Genomic DNA, 17,930 nt, shown 5'->3' with positions numbered 1-17,930 from the left:
CCCCTCCTCCTCCCCACAGGTCCCCCCCGGAGCGCCCCGCGCAGCCCGCGCCGCCTGCTCCCCGCCGCCAGCCCGGCCCGGGCGCCGCGGCCGACAAGGTCAGGAGACGAGAGGCGATGCGCAAGTGCGGCCGGAGGGAGCCGAGCGGAGGCGGCCGCGGCGGGGGTCTGTCCCCCCCGACCGGGCAGTGGGACTGGGGCAGGCGCCGGTGAGGACGAGGACGAGGAGCAGCGGCGGCGGCGGCGGCGGCGTTTCCTCCTACCGGACTTGCCCTCGGGGGCCTCTCCGTGCGCGCCCCGGAGCGCAGCCCCGCCGGGCAGGGGCGCCGTGGAGGATGGGGCCGGGGGGCCCGGCCCGCCCTGGCATCCCGCAGCCGGCGGCCCCGGGGCCGTGGAGGGCCCGGCCGGCGGGCGGCGGGGGCGCCTCCTGCCTGTGGGACGGGACCAGCTGGCTGCTGTGCTACGGCTTTCTCTACCTGGCCCTCTGCGCGCAGGTGTCCCAGTCCAAGCCGTGCGACAGGACCGGCTCCTGCTTCTCGGGCCGCTGTGTCAACGCCACCTGCCTCTGCGACCCGGGCTGGGTGGGGGACCAGTGCCAGCACTGCCAGGGCAGGTTCAAGTAAGTGTCTTCGCCGGACCCCGCACCTCAGCCCTGCCCTGCCCCCGTCGCGACACCCCCCACGCCGCGCGGTCCCGGGGGACCGGAGGCCGGAGCGGGGCCCGCGCTGTTCGCCTCCAGCCCTGGCGCCCAGGGATCCCGGCCTCGCGCGGAGCACTGACCCCCGGGGACACGAAGCTTTTCCCGATGGTGCAGATGTCCGCAGCGACTTCAGGTCCCTTACTCATCACATTTCCACACTCAGTTACGGTGCCAAAACGTTTGTTAGGACACTGTTTTTGAACTGTTAGGACAAACAGTTTTTGTTAGAACACTATTTTTTTAAAATCAAATTCATGCAAGTATATTATGAAACATTCAAATAATACCGAAGTATAAAGGGTACAAGTTGTGGTCTAGCCGTACCTTGCTCTACTCTCTCTAATCTCTATAGAGGGTGGGGGTTGAGGGAGGTGGTAACATTTGTTCACATGTTAGTTTATTCAGTACTAGTAGTGATGGGTTTACCATGTGTCAAACACTGTGCAAGCGCCTTACGTCGATTATCTCATTTGTTTCTCACAAGTTTGTGAGTTAGAATTGTACTGGATTTCCAGAGAGAAATCGAGGTAGTTAATGTAAGTCATTTGCCCAGATTGCACAGTAGTAAGGGCAGAGTCGTGATTCTAAGTCAACTAGCATGACAACAGAATATCTACTTTAACCTAAAATACTATGTTGAATTTGCTAGGACAGTCTAATCGAAAAACACAAGAGTGACTTTGGGTTAGACAAAAGGATGAAATACCTGGGCTTCTTAATGTGGTGAAGATAATGGATTTTGTAATTGGTTATTTTGCTGTCAGCTGTTGTGTGGGAGAATCACTCTCGTTTTTCGGAAGCTCAGGGCCCTAAGGAGTTAGTTGGCTTTACAACAGTAAAGATTCTTACCTCCTATTGGTTGATGTTTATTGCATTCTTTTCTGATATAACAAGAAATGGGTGAAAGTGAGGGAGCAGCAAATAAGATAGTTAAGACCGTTAGGGTGCCATTGGACAACTTGCAGATATCTGTCATGAAGTAAGGCAACTTCTTAGTCTTCTAAACATTGAATATGAAGTCCGCTGGCAGGTTTGTTGTTCTGAAATTACGCTGTCCTGATTACCGTATTTATTGTTAGAGTGATATAAAAATCTGAAATGTCTCGGGCTCTAAAGCAAAGGTAGAAATATGGTTCACCTTATTAACATAGGAAAAATTCCTAGTAGTTTTGAACATAGCATAGTTTTCTTTTTCTTTTTTAACCTGCTGGTTAAAACAATGTCCCTTAAAACCGATTGGAAAAGTGTATGTTTTCAAGTGGAACTTTTAAATCTTAGGTAGGTATTACTATTAAAACTAATTTACGGCAGGCTTTTGGAAGTGAAATCTCAGGAGGAAGTTTAATGAAATTCACTTGTAAACAATAGGTTGAAATGTTTCCTAGCATCATACTTTCGCAAATTAGCATAGTATTGTACTTTTTAAAGTACCCTCTACAGATTTGGAGAGGTGCTAATTAAAAGTCATAAAAGCTGTTGCCAGATGAGGAAAGCTAACTTATTGAACTGTGCTTGTTAGTAGCCTTTTTAAGTTTTCTTAAACTTCTGTGACAATAGCAGCCAACTTCTTTACCTATCAAGAAAGAATTTTGAATATATAAACTGGCAGCAAATGAAAAAAGCCACATCCATTTTTTACATCTTTTACACATGAAAAGGAAGGTTGCCTGATTCATGTAATTTAGGGATAGTGGCCTCTTCAGAGATGTGCTCTATTTGTGTGCAGAGGACAAGGATTCCTGTAGTCCTGAGAGGTTCCTGTCTACATTTTATAGTTGGGGAACTTGTTCATCAGCTAGATGGGCGGGCTGTAGCCTCGCTAGAAGATGTTGTCCCAGTTAATGAAAGATCACGGATCAAGTTAAAACAAACTTAAATAACATAGATGGTGTTCATAAACATAATGAGTAAAGGAAGAGTAGCTTTTTAAAATATAGACATAGTTAAATAACAATAAACCCTGAACTAATAATTGAGTATTCATTTCCTTGAAAGCTGTTACTTCCTTTGATTCATTGTACTCTATTGGTAAGTACTTTTTCATTTCTCTGTAGAATACAAGCTATTAATTAGAGTAAAAATAACTGGTACAACTCTGTGTTATGTATGCAACTTGTTATGTGTACTCTTAGGGGTAAAGAAAACGTGGTGTTTAATGTTAAAGGGATGAATCAATTTAGAAGAATTCTTCCTAGTGGAGTACATGCTAAGCTAAGAAAGATTTATTTGAGGGTGGAAGCTTGTTTTACCCAGCATTTAAAGTAATATAACACAGTGGGAAAGACTTTAACTTGAAATTTCTCATTTCGGTAATTACCTTGAAACTCTTTTACTAAACTGAAGGATAGCAACCTAATAGACATCAAAAATGATCAATCTGGTAAGCAGGTGTCAAAATTAATTGGCTGGTTCCATGGTAACTCAGATTTATTTCTGCTATAGGGATTTCACTAGGGAATAAGAGTGTTCCTGAAATGCTTCTCTAGAACAGAAGATTGATGGTTGGGGGGCAGAAATGCAAACTCAAATATGGTATCAAAAGTGGTACTTAAGTTCTCTTAGCATTAATTCTGGTCTTCTATTTGTTTCCATTTGAAAAGTATAAAACACAGAATTACAAGCCGTTTCTCACATAGGTAAAACAAAATGAACACTGACCTTGAGCTGAAGCTAGGCTGAAAGACTTAGGACTAAGAATCAGAAAGGACAGTGTCAATTTGAAATATAATAATCAAGGATTTGATTTATGCTAGTTTGAATTATATTTGCTTGAGTAGCTTAGTATAATGTTAGGCTAGAAAACATTTTGCTATAAACTCTGTGTGAATGAGTGACATTTTGTTTTAGAAGCTTGTTCTTTAATTTTTGTTGAGCAGTTAAGATTTATATTTATATAATAAATTTGTGTTCAGACTTGGACATTTTCTTGCTAATGTGACAGTATGTGACTTAATTTTCTTAGGTAAACAAAATAACCTATATTAATGCTCTGAGATTGTAAAATATCTCATATTGTTAATTTTTAAATGTAAATTTATTATTAAAACAGCTATCTAATATTTCCCCAAAATCATCTATTAAATATTATATGTTCAATATATATAGATTTTTTTAAACTTCTTAGGTTAGTCAAATATGGATACTGAATTTCACACATTTATAATGGAAGTGTTCTATTTCTAATGGCAGCAACATGAAGATATAATATCAGGAATTAGGTTGCTACTGTAATAAAAAAGGGTAAGGTGAAGGTGTACATATTTTTCCTAAAATATTATTTTAAAAAAGTGTATATATATATATATATTTGAAATCCTCTTTATTAATAGTACAGAAACTATAAGTAACTATGAAGTTAAGTTGATATTTCCTGTCCCCAGATCTTCATTTTAAAATATGATTGTAATATATAATTTCTACCCGTGGGTTCTTTCTATATTATTAAGACATATAGCCACATAGTAGACATTTAAAATAATTTAAATTGGGGTGTTTCTAAGATCCTAAATTGATAAAGTAAAATACTTGTGGTAGCATGGTTTTCAGGACCACAAGTCTGCCTGATTTGGCTCTTTTAGTATCGCCCCTCCTTTTTTTCTGCACTGGTCTTTAAAGTTCCTTGAAAGTGTCACATTCCTTTTGGCCTCAGGGTATTTCACACTTGCTATTGCTTCTCTCTGAACCCTCTTCCCTATCTGGTCTTTATGTGGCTGATTACTAAACATCCTTCAAATACTAGTTTACACTAATATAACCGTTTATTATTTATACAAATCATTTATTATTTATTATGTTAGCTTTTATTATGTACTCAACACTATTTTTCCTTTTTAGTACTTTCAAAATGAGTTGTTTAATTATAATGTTTTCCTTTATTTTTAAGAGCTTTATTGTGGTATAATTGACATGCAATAAACTGTGCAACTTAAGTTTTGACCTATGTATCTCTGAAAGTGTCACTACGACCAAGATCGTAGAAATAGCCATCAAACCCAGAAATTCCTTGTGCCTGTTTGTAACCTGTTCCTCTCCATCCTGCTGCCTCTCCCTGTCCCCAGGCAACTGTAGTGAGCTGCTTCTGTCATTATAGATTTATTGGCATTTTCTAGAATTTTATGTTAAATGGAATCATACTTTATATACTCCTTTTTGTCTGGCTTCTTTCACGTAGTACGTCTATTTTGAGATTCATTAATGGTGTACACAAATTTATTCCTTTTAATTCCTGAATAGTATTCCAATATATGGATGCATCACCACACATCATTCACCTGGTGATGGACATTTGGGTTGTTCCCAATTTTTGGCTATTCTTTATAAAGCTGCTATGAACTTTTATATAGAATTGTTGGTATGGACAGATGCTTTCAATTCTCTTACGTGAATATCTAAGAGTGGAATGGCTGGATCATATGGTGGTGGATAAGCATTTTACTCTTTAACAGATTAACAAACTATTTTCCAGAGTAGTTATTTACATCCCCACCAGCAATGTATGAATGTTCTAGTTAGTTCACATCCTCACCAACACATGGTATGGTATGGTCAGTCTGTTAAATTTCAGTGGTTTGCATAGATATGTAGTGGTATCTCACTGTTTTTTAATTTGCATTTCCCTAATGACTAATGATATTGAGCATTTTCTCATGTGTTTACTTGCCATCTGTGTATTTTTTTGGTGAGATGTCTGTTCATATCTTTTGCACATTTTAAAAATATTGTTTTTCTTTGTTATTACTGACTTTTATGAGTTCTTTACATATTCTGGATACTAGTTGCTTATCAGATATATCATTTGCAACTGTTTTCTTCCAGCCTGGCCTTTGTCTCTTCATTCTCTTTCTTAACAGAGTTTTTAAAGAACAAAAGTCGTAAATTTGATGAATTCTAGTTTGGCATTTTTTTTCTTTTATGAATTGTGCTTTTGGTGTTTTACAAGAAACCCTTTACTAAATCAAATTTTTCTTCGATTTTTTTCGATAAGTTTTGTAGTTTTAGATTTTGCATTTAGGTTTATAGTTCATTTTGAGTTAATCTCTCTGTATATGGTGCGAGGTATGGATCTCGATTTTTTTTTTGCATATAGATATTCAATTTTTCTAGGACCATTTTGAAAAGACTATTGTCTCTGCTAGAGTGGCTTTGTACCTTTGTTGAAATCAGTTCATACATTTGTGTGTCTATTTCTACATCCACATATTGTCTTGATTATTATTATTGCTTTATAAGCTTTACAAGTGTTGAATTCAGGGAGTGTAAGTCCTTCAATTTTGTTCTTTTCAGTTATTTTGTCTACTCTAGAGCCTTTGTGTTTCCATATTGATTTTCAGAATCAGTTTGTCATTTTCTGTAAGAAGTCGTGCTGGGATTTTATCTGGGATTATACTGAAGCTATAGATCAATCTGGTGGACAGTTGATACCTTACAGAGGTTTCTCATCCATGAACATGGTATATATCTCCCATTTATTTTAGTCTTCCTTAATCTTTCAGCAATATTTAAAAATTTTCCAGTGAACGTGACTTACAAACTTGCCACCCTAAGTATTTCATATTTTTTGAAGTGTAAATGTATTTTTTAAAATTTCAATTTCTGATCATTGCTATTATATGGAAATACAACTGATTTTTTATATTGATCTTAAATCCTTCAATTCTGCTGAATTCACTTATTAGTTTTAGGTTTTTATAGATTGCTTATGTTTCTTACATAAATAATTCCATTATCTTCAAATAAAGACACCTTAATACTTTCTTTCTAGTCTGGATGCCTTGTATTTCTTTTTCTTGCCATATTTCACTGGCTAGGACTTCCATTACAATGATGTATACAGGTGGTGAGAGTGGTCAACCATGTCTTGTTCCTGATTTAGGGGGAATATAATCAGTCTTTAACAATTAAGTGTGATGTTATTTGTATGTTTTTTGTAAATCCCTTTTATCATTTGAGGAAGTTTCCTTCTATTCCTAGTTTGCTGAGAGTTTTTATTAGAGATGGATATTGGATTGTGTTAAATACTTTTTCTGCATCTGTTGAAATATTATTTTGCTTTTTAAATTTGTTAATATGATGAATTATATTGCTTAATTTTTGAATGTTAAACCTTCCTTACTTTTGTGAGATGAACCCCATCTGAAATGATATAGTTTCCTTTTTATATATTGTTTGGATTGGATTTATTAAAATTTTGTTTAGAATTTTTATATGTATGTTCATAAAGGATCTTGCTCTGTACTTTAAATACCTTTGTTCAGTTTTAGAGTCAGGTTAATACTGGCTTCATAGAATGAGATGGGACCTTCCTGTTCAGTTTGCTGGAAGAGTTTGTGTAGAATTGGCATTATTTTTTCATTACATCCTTGGTAGAATTCACCAGTGAAGCCCTGGAGTCTTGGCATTTTCCTTAAATCCAAGTTCAATTTATTTAATATATACAGGGCTATATGATTAGAATCTGTTAAGATTTATTGGCTAGTGTGTAGTCCATCTTGGTAAATTATTCTTATGCATGTGATAGAATGTGTTTTGTGCTGTTGATGGGGGGAATGTTCTATAAATTTCAATTAGGTCAAATTGGGTGATAGTTTTGCTTAAGTTTTTAAAAAAAACTTTTTGATTTTATACTTATATCAGTTACCAAGGGAGGGTTATTAATATTTCCAATTATCATTTTGTATTTATTTCTCTTTGTTTTCTAGCCTCTTAATTGCTCACATATTTTTGAAGCTCTTTTATTGGGTGCATGACATTTTGTGATAAATTGACTCATTATGAAATGGCCATTTGTTAAAAAGACTACCCTTTTTTCATTGATATGTTTTTACCTTTGTTGAAAATCAGTTGGATATCTTTATCTCTAATAATTTTTTCATTTTTTTCTGTTCCATTGATCCACGTATCTTTCCTTTTGGAAAATCCCTTTCCTTTTTGACTGCTGTATCTTTATAGCAAGTTGTGAAGTTAGTGAGATTCCTTCTACTTTTTTTTACTTTTGAAAATTTCTTTGGTTATTCAAGTTCATTGGCTTTTCCACATATATTTTCGAATCAGTATGTCAATTCCTAAAAAAAAAAAAAAATACTGCTGGGATTTTGGTTGAGATTGTGTTGACTCACGAGATCTTTTTGGGAAGAACTGCCATCTAGACAATATTGAATTCTCCAGTCTTTCAACATGATATATTTCTTCCTTTATTTAGGTCTTTATTGATTTCTCAAATCCATAAACAGTGTTTTGTGTTTATCAGATATAGATCCTGCATATATTTTGTAAGATTTTTGCCTAAATAGTTTATGTTCTTTGATACTATTGTAATTGGTAGTGCTTCTTTTAATTTCAGTTTGTAGTTGTTCATTTTTATTATATAGAAATATAATTGATTTTGGTATATTGACCTTGTATCCTGCAGTGTTGCTAAAACCACCTAATTTCAGTAGCTTTTTTTGTAGATACCTTGGGATTTTCCACACAATCGTGTCGTTTGTGAATCGAGAAAGTTTTACTTCTTCCTTTCCAATTATATGCCCTTTATTTTTTCTTCTTGTGCTATTATGTGGCTGGGACTTTCAGTCTGATGTTGAGTAAGAGAATGAGAGTACCACCTTGTTCCCAATCTTAGGTGGAAAACATTCAGCCTTTTACTATTTGTTGTTATGCTGGCTTCATGCTTTTTTGAACATGCTTTTTATTAGGTTAAGGAAGTTACCTAATATTCCTAAATTTGAGAATTTATCATGTATGGATGTTGGATTTTATCTTGTCTTTTTACTGTATCTGTTGAGAGGGTCATTTGGTTTTTCTTCTTTAGTTTACTGATACTGGTGAATTAAATTGATTGATTTTCAAATGTTTAATCAGTCTTACACATCTGAGATAAACCTCATGTGGTCACAGTATTAAAAGTACACTTTTAATCTATTGCTGGATTTGATTTGCTAAAACTGTGTTGAGAATTTTTGCTTGTGTTCATGAGATATTACTCTGTAATTTTGTTTTTTTTGTAATGTCTTTGTTTCTCTTATCATGATAATGATGGTCTTACAAAATGAGGTAGGAAGTACACCTGTTTTCTGGAAGAATTTATGTAAAACTGGTTGTACTTTTTTCTTAAATGTTTGGTAAAATTTACCAGTCTGCTGGGCCTAGAATTTCCTTTGTGGGAAAGCTTGCCACTATGAATTCAAATTTTTAGATAGATGTAGGGATATTTATTGTATCTATTTCTTTTGGAGTGAGTTTTGGTAGATTGTGTCCTTCAGATAATTGGTCCATTTCATCTAAGTTTTTAAACTTATGGACATAAAATTGTTCATAATATTACTGTATTGTTTTAAAGTCCTTAGGGTCTTTAGTGATCCTTTTTCCATTTTGGAAAAGAATTTTGTTAGGTTTATACCTACATTTTTCTGATATGGGTAATTTGAAGTTTTTTTTCTTGCTTAGTTTGGCTAGACATTTATTAATGTTACTTATTTTTTCAAAGAATATGTCTTTGGTTTCTTTGATTCCCATTATTTTTTCTTCTGTTATTTTAAGTTTCATTGATAACTGCTGCCTTTGGTTTTAATTTGCTTTTCTTATTCTAATTCCTTAAGATGAAAAGCTTATGGATCATTAATTTGAGGTGTTTCTTCCTTTCTAATAAAAGCATTTTAATGCTGTATGTGTTCTTCTAAGCGCTGCTTAGCTGTATCTCATATATTGATATGCAGTGCTTTCATTTTTATCAGTTCAGTATACTTTGTAATTTTCCTTGAGACATTCTCTTTGGCTTATGTAAACCTATTGTGTTTAACTTCCAAATGTTTAGGGATTTATCAGAGACTTTTCTATTCACTTCTAGTTAAATTCCATTATGTTCTTAAGAATTTGTTGAGACTTGTTTTCTGGACAAAATGTGTATCCTGGTGAATATTACACTTGCAGTTGCAAGGAATGTGCATTCTGTTATTGAGTGGAATGTTGTAGAAATGTCAATTAAGCCACGTTGGTGTTTGGTATTGTTCAGATCTCATATTCTCTCTACTTGGTCTATTAATTACTGAGAGTATGTTGAAGTCTCCAACTATCATTATGGATTTGTCTTATTGTCTCCTTTTAAAACTACTATCAGTCTGGCTTCTTGTATTTTGAAGCTTTTTTGGTCGGTGAATATACAATTAGAATTACTGTGTCTTTTTTGTGAATGACTCATTTTCATAATATGATTTCCTCTCTGTATTTCTTTGGTAATTGTTTTTGCTTTAAAGTTTGCTTTGATATTACTAGTCCCTCTATTATATAATATATATATACTCTAATACAATTTAATAATCTTTGACTTTTTATTCTTTTGTGAGAGTATTTACACTTTATGTATTTGGATATTTTTGGGCATTCCATTTAAATTTTCTATTGGTCCTTTGGGTGAAAATGTCTTTTTATATTTTTGTAGTGGTTGTACTAGTATGCTAGTGATTATGATATGCATACCTAACTTTTTATAGTCTATTCAGAGTTAATATCATATTACTTTAGGTAAAATTAAGAAGTTTTGGAACCATATAGGTCCATTTATCCTCCCCAATTGACCTTTGCTATAGTTGTCATATGTTATTATATCTACATGTATGGCAAACCCGATCAGATGTAGTTACACATTTTGCTTCTGACAGTCATACATATTTTAAATAATTTAAAAGGAGAAAAATAGTCTTTTGTATTTTCTTAGATATCCAGTCTCTCTTTAGCTCTTTGTTTTTCTCTCAGATAAATTTCCTCTTCAGGTCTTGTCCCTTCAGTCTGAACCACCTTCTTTTACATTTCTTTTTTGAACATGCCTGTTGCTGATGTATTGTCTTAGTTTTCCTTGGTCTGAGAATATTTTATTTTGCCTTCTTTATTGAAGGATATTTTTGCAGGTGTAGAATTTTGGGCTGACAATTCTTTTCTTTCAGCATTTTAAAGATGTTGCTCTTCTCGCCTCCATGGTTTGGATGGGAAATCTGCGTCATTCTAATTGTTTTCCTCTATATATGATGTAATTTTTCTTTAGCTGCTTTCACGATTTTTCTACATCTTTTGTTTTTTAGTAGTTCACATTATGAGGTATGTGGATGTAGCTTTCTTTGAATTTACACTGGTTACAGTAACATTGTGAATGTTCTGTTATAGGTTCTGGGTCCTGTTATCCCCTGGGGAATGTTGATGTATTTACCTATTTACTTATTTATTTTTATTTAGTAGGCAACTGACTACGTAGATCCAAGTAGCAAATTCTGTTTTGCGTTCTGAAGGTAGTGGTTCTAATCTCAGTTGCATTTTCAAAGCTTGGATCTGAATGCACACATGCCACTCAGGGATTAGTCTGAGACCTGTGCAGTGTTTTAAATTTTAATTCAGTTCTCAAAGCCTTTGCTAAGCTGCTTTTGGGTCTGTTCCACACATGAGCAACTCAGATTGAGCCTGAGTCTTGTGTGGATTCATATACAGAGTTAGGGAATTTCCATCTTTAGCTCTCTCTTCCTTGGGATTTTTCCCATACTCTTTGGCTTGCAAGGAAATTCCCAGTTATTCTTGCTGGAAAGAGAATTTCTAAGATTTCATCTGCATGCGCATGTGCTATTGCCATTCTTTTGAGGTTTGCCATTCTTACTGTCTCTATGGCCATTGTTTTAGTAAAAGTCCTAAATTTTTCTTTCTTAAATTGTTGCAGCAGCCCTTTTGACCTGTCTCTAATTTTTCCCCTGCTAATCTATCCTTTATTGCTGTAAGAGTTTGCTTTATAGAACACAAATTTAATCTTATCTTTCCCTTACCTCTAAGAGCTGGAGTATTTAAGACAGTGATCTGAAGGTTTATCATGAGGAATCTATTACTGTTCAATTTGCCTTCCTCTAGGTAATTTATGAGTTTCCTCTGGCTTTCTTTGTTTTTGTCATTAGTTTTTAGAAATTTGATTATGATGTGTGTGGCTGTAGAATTCTTTGAGTTGATCTTGTTTCTTCCTCAGCTTCTGGCTTGGTAGGTTTGTATCTTTTTCAACATTTGGAAATTTTTCTGTTATCATTTCTTGAAATATTTTTTCAGCTTGGCAGTCATCCTCTCCTTCTGTGACTCCAGTGAGACAAATGTTAGATATTTTGTTACTGACTTTTAGGTTACTAATGTTCTTTTCAGTCTGTTTCCTTTTTATTCAGATTGGATGGTTTATTCTATATGTTCACTGATTCTCCTGTCAGCTCTATTCTGCTTTTGGACCCATCTTGCGAGTTTCTATAAAAAGTTTCATTTACTGTATTTTCTGTTTCATTATCCTTTATATCTTCTTTTTTTTTTTTTTTTGCTGGAAGTTTTATTTTCGTATCTGTTTCAAATGAGTCTGTAGCTGCTTGTTGGGCCATTTTTCTGATACTGTTTTAAGGTTCCCGATAATTCCATCATCTTTATTAATCAGTGATGGTGACTGCTGATTATGTTTTCTCAAATGAGTTGAGGTTTTCTTGTTTCTTGATATGACAAGTAATTTTGGTTGTATCCTGGATATTTGGGGTATTGTGTATGAGACACTGGTTTCTACTTAAATATCTGTTCTAGGAGACAGTCAACTCATTTTGGTTCATATAGACAACCTTCACTTTTTTTTAAATAGCTACTTTATTGAGTTACGATTTATATACTTTAATGTTCACTTTTTAAAAGTGTGTGATTCAGTGGTTTTAGTATTTTCAGAGAGTGGTGTCACCATCACCACTATGTAATTTTTAGAAACCTTCATCATACTATAAAGAAACCCCATACTCATTAGCAGTCACTCCCCATTTCTCACTCACTACCCTAATCTAGGCAACCACTAATTTACTTTCTGTCTTTATGAGTTTGCCTATTATAGACAAGTCATACAAATGAAATGATACAATATATGGTATTTGGTTACTGGCATCTTTTGCTTATCATATTTTTAGGTTTAATTCATGCGGTAGCATGTATCAGTACTTTGTTCCTTTTTATTACCAAACAATATTCCATTGTACAGATATTTCCACATTTTATTAATCCAGTCATCAATTGTTATACATTTGAGTTGTTTCTACTCTTTAACTTTTATAATATTGCTGCTGTGAATTTTTTTTAAGGTATTATTGATATACACTCTTATGAATTTTTCACATGGAAAACAATGTGGTTACTACATTCATCCATATTATCAAGTCCCCACCCATACCCCATTGTACTGCTATGAAATTTTGTATGGGCATGTTTTCATTTCTCTTGGGTGTATACCTAGGAGTGTGCTATCTCGCATTTGGGCTGAGATTTGAAGACCAATTTAGTTTCCAAAGCCTTGACTGTGCTTTTCTGCTCTGCCCTGCTTGCTGGCTACCCAGAGACCATTCTGCAACGCAGATGGCATTCTGTACCATATTTCAGTTCTAAAAGTTTTTGCTGTTGATTCTGATAATTTCCGCTGTGGGCCACCAGAGGGTGTTTCTAGGACCTCATACACAGATTCAAAGCATCCCTTTTTTCACCTTCCTCATCTTTGTAACCTCTTCCCATAGTCTTATTAGGTGTATGACAGGTGCTGACCCTGCTGTCATTTGCTTAGTTAAGGGCATTTGCTTAGATGGTCCACAGCCTCTGCGGCCGCTGTACCCCCATTGATGAGAAGCAGGGGCAGTATTCTTTGCTGGTATTTGCTCAGTGCACAGCAGGGATGGTTGAAGGACTCCACCCCAACATTCTGCCCCTGGGGGAAGGGGGAAATAACTTATTTTTATAGATAAAATATAAGCATGTAAAAAATGAAAACATTGTGTAGATTAGAGACTTTCAAATTGATTCTATATGGCTGTCATAAAAAAATAGACAGTTTAAGACATTATCCATGTTTGGATGTGTGCTTAATACCAGGCCTTATTTGTACTTTTTTGATAATATAATTATGCCAATAATGAATCTTTTTCCATACAAAAAGAAGTTATTATTCTGTTTCATATAAAATAATATTAATAGAATTGAAACTAGCATTTTAAGATAAATTAGGAATTTAGAGGAGAAGTAGAATAATGTGGTAGAAAAAACTTTTACATATACTGCCTTTTTTTTATTGCTAATGAGAATCCTATGAGGAATGCTACTGTTATTCCCATGTTATAGTGGGAGGAGAGAATGAGAGGCCTGAAGCAATGATTTATGCAGGCTGCTGGCTACTAAGTGACAGATGAGTTGCATATCATGTCTGTTTGGCTCTTTTCTTCATATCAAGCCATCTCTTACCCCTCAGTAAGAAGTTTCTCCTTAATTACAGACTCAAGATCTTCTGCATTTCTGGGTAGTATAGGTGTTACTTATGGTTATGAGTTTTGGTACCAAACTAATATGGGTTTGAGATTTATTTTTGCCAACATGCCATGAAGTTTACATGGATTTGCTTTGCTGCTTGGTCAGTTTTATCTCATTAAATTTTAAAAACAATCTTTTGAAATAAGTACCATTGTTGTAACTATTTTATGCACAAGGAAACTGAGGCTTAGAGAGGTTGAGTAATATATCCACTTAGTGCCCAAGCTGAGATTCTCATAGCTTTTCTGAAGTTTTGTCTATTTTGGATTCTCAGTCACATCTTTTTCCTTCTTTAGTGGTATCAACAGAAAAGTCTAAGCTTATCAAACAGTTCTCTGTGATGTAGCAACATTCTCTCTATCTTCAAGCTTGTTGAGTATTTGAATATATAACAGGAGTTTTTGATGTCAGGTTCCTGGATGGGCTGCAGATGGTTGGTGAATCTCACATTTGTATGCAAAATATTTATATGAATTTTTCTAGGCACATGGATATACAGCTTTTATAAGACCTCAAAAGTGATCTCAGATCTCAAAATCACTGTGTTATAGGATAGAAACCCAAATAATGGTCACTGTATGTACAATTAAGAAAACCTTTTTTTCTTCAACATGTAGGATGATTCCAAATGTAGTTTTTAAATTTATTTTTTTCAAAAAAGCTTAGGATGATTATACAATGAAGATAAAAATTTCTCATTATTAATTGCTCAAATAACTTGAATATCTATTATATTCCATACATATGTATATATATCCATATATACATATGGATAAAACATATATATATATATCAAAAAATTTTTTTGTTAAGGTATTATTAATATATACTCTTATGAAGGTTTCACATAAAAAAACAATGTGGTTACTACATTTACCCATCTTACCAAGTCCCCACCCACACCCCAATGCAGGCACTGTCCATCAGTGTAGTAAGATGCCACAGATTCACTGTTTGCCTTCCCTGTGCTACACTGTTTTCCCCGTGACCCCTTACACCATGTGCACTAAACATAATACCCCTCAATCCCCTTCTCCCTCCCTCCCCACCCGCCCTTCCACACTCCTCCCCTTTGGTAACCACTAGTTCCTTCTTGGAGTCTCTGAGTCTGCTGCTATTTTGTTCCTCCAGTTTTGCTTCGTTGTCATACTCCACAAATGAGGGAGATCATTTGGCACTTGTCTTACTCTGCTTGGCTTCTTTCACTGAGCATAATATCCTCCAGCTCCATCCATGTTGTTGCAAATGGTAAGATTTGTTTCTTTCTTATGGCTGAATAGTATTCCATTGTGTATATGTACCACCTTTAAATACTATTGGTCTACTGATGGACACTTAGGTTGCTTCCATTTCTTGGCTATTGTAAATAGTGCTGCAATAAACACTGGGGTGCATATGTCTTTTTGAGTCTGAGAAGTTGTATTCTTTGGGTAAATCCAAGGAGTGGGATTCCCGGGTCAAATAGTATTTCTATTTTTAGTTTTTTGAGGAATCCATATTGCTTTCCACAATGGGTGAACTAGCCTACATTCCCACCACCAGTGTAGGAGGGTTTCCCTTTCTCTGCATTCTTTCCAGCATTTGTTGTTCTTAGTTTTTTGGATGGTGGCCATCCTTACTGGTGTGAGGTGATGTCTCATTGTGGTTTTAATTTGCATTTCCCTGATGATTAGTGATGTGGAGCATCTTTTCATGTGTTTGTTGGCCATCTGAATTTCTTCTTCAGAGAATTGTCTCTTCATATCCTCTGCCCATTTTTTAATTGGGTTATTTGCTTTTTGGGTGTTGAGGCGTGTGAGTTCTTTATATATTTTGAATGTTAACCCTTTGTTGGATATGTCATTTACAAATGTATTCTCCCATACTGTAGGATGCCTTTTTGTTCTGTTGATGGTGTCCTTTGCCATACAGAAACTTTTTAGTTAGATGTAGTCCCATGTGTTCATTTTTGCATTTGTTTCCCTTGCTTAAGGAGATGTGTTCAGGAAGAAGTTGCTCGTGCTTATATATTCAGGAGATTTTTGCCTATGTTGTCTTCTAGGAGTTTTATGGTTTCATGACTTACATTCAGGTCTTTGATCCATTTCGAGTTTACTTTTGTGTATGGGGTTAAACAATAATCCAGTTTCATTCTCTTGCATGTAGCTGTCCAGTTTTGCCAACACCAGTTGTTTAAGAGGCTGTCATTTCCCCATTGTATATCCATGGCTCCTTTATCGTATATTAACTGACCATATATGGTTGGGTTTATCTCAGGGCTCTCTAGTCTGTTCCATTGGTCTGTGGTTCTCTTCTCATGCCAGTACCAAATTGTCTTGATTAGTGTGGCTTTGTAGTAGAGCTTGAAGTTGGGGAGCATAATCCCCCCACTTTATTCTTCCTTCTCAGGATTGCTTTGGCTATTTGGGGTCTTTTGTGGTTCCATATGAATTTTAGAATGATTTTCTCTAGTTCATTGAAGAATGCTGTTGATATTTTGATAGGGATTGCATTGAATCTGTAGATTGCTCTAGGCAGGATGGCCATTTTGACAATATTAATTCTTCCTATCCATGAGCACGGGATGTATTTCCATTTATTGGTATCTTCTTCAGTTTTCTCATGAGTGTCTTGTAGTTTTCAGAGTATTGGTCTTTCACTTCCTTGGTTAGGTTTATTCCTAGGTATTTTATTCTTTTTGATGCAACTGTGAATGGAATTGTTTTCCTGATTTCTCTTTCTGCTAGTTCATCGTTAGTGTATAGGAATACAGCAGATTTTTGTATCCCACAACTTTGCTGAATTCAGATATTAGATCTAGTAGTTTTTTTTTTAACTGGGACAACTGCGACCCCTAGTGGCTTGTGTTGGGCAGTTGCGTGTAGACTGGGTCTCTGTATCTTGCCTGGCCGGTATGGAGGAAGCTCCCTTGCTGTGGGCGTGGCCAGCCTCAGGCTGCTCCTCTGCTATGGCGGGGCCCCAGAGGGATATTGGACGGGGGGCTGTTTGGCTGTTCACTGCTGTGAGGGGTCTCAGAGCTGTTGCCCAGGGGGTTAGTTTGCCCGGAGTTACCTGGGATTTCCAGCTGCTGGGCTGTGACCTGGGATGCTTCCGTCCAGCTGTGGGGTCCCTGTCCCTTTAAGACTTTCAGAAAGCACTAGCTTTTCTTTGTCCCAGGGATGCCGGCTGTGGGACCTGCTCACAGGTCTTACTGGCCTGTGTCCCTAGTTTCCAGCACCCCACACACGCACTGTGTGTCTGTGCTCTGGTGCGGATGGCTGGGGCTGGGTGTTCAGCAGTCCTGGGCTCCCTGTCCCTCCCCACTCCGACTACTCTCCTCCCGCTGGGAGCTGGGGTGAGGGGCGCTCGGGTCCCACCGGGCCACGGCTTGTATCTTACCCCCTTCGCCAGGCTCTTGGTTCTTGCAGGTGTGGATGTGGTCTGGCTGTTGTCCTGTGTCTTCTGGTCTCTCTTTTAGGGATAGTTGTATTTGTTGTATTTTCAAAAATATATGTTTTTGGGAGGAGATTCCCTCTGTCCTTCTCATTCTGCCATCTTGGCTCCGCCCCTCTAGATCTAGTAGTTTTGAAGTGGATTCTTTAGGGTTTTTTATGTACAATATCATGTCATCTGTAAACAGGGACAGTTTTTAATTTCTTCCTTGCCAATCTGGATGTCTTTTAGGTGTTTGTGTTGTCTGATTGCTATGGCTGGGACCTCCAGTACTATGTTGAATAGAAGTGGGGAGAGTGGGCATCCTTGTCTTGTTCCCAATCGTAGAGGAAAAGCTTTCAGCTTCTTGCTGTTAAGTATAATGTTGGCTGTGGGTTTGTCATATATGGCCTTTATTATGTTGAGGTACTTGCCCTTTATACCCATTTTGTTGAGAGTTTTTATCATGAATGGATGTTGAATTTTTTGTCAAGTGC

The 17,930-nt window shown here is 36.6% G+C and overlaps 1 protein-coding gene across 7 annotated transcripts in view; it reads left to right on the top strand.

The window, feature by feature from the left end:
- The window catches only part of ATRNL1 (attractin like 1), a 718,480-nt gene continuing 700,550 nt past the window's right edge, over positions 1 to 17,930 (top strand). For 4 of the 7 annotated variants that reach the window (XM_073240354.1, XM_073240352.1, XM_073240351.1 and 1 more), the window contains exon 1: positions 2 to 618. In XM_073240354.1, the coding sequence (XP_073096455.1) occupies positions 335 to 618 (284 nt within the window). In that variant the 5' untranslated portion in view covers positions 2 to 334. Of the gene's footprint in view, positions 619 to 17,930 lie in introns of all 7 variants that reach the window. The other 3 variants (XM_073240356.1, XM_073240353.1, XR_012133000.1) reach the window with 2 other exon arrangements.

The sequence above is a fragment of the Manis javanica genome, chromosome 7 (assembly GCF_040802235.1).
Source record: "Manis javanica isolate MJ-LG chromosome 7, MJ_LKY, whole genome shotgun sequence".
Lineage (NCBI taxonomy): Eukaryota > Metazoa > Chordata > Mammalia > Pholidota > Manidae > Manis > Manis javanica.
Note: the sequence above shows the minus strand (reverse complement) of the source record. Positions and strands in the feature narration are given on the sequence as shown.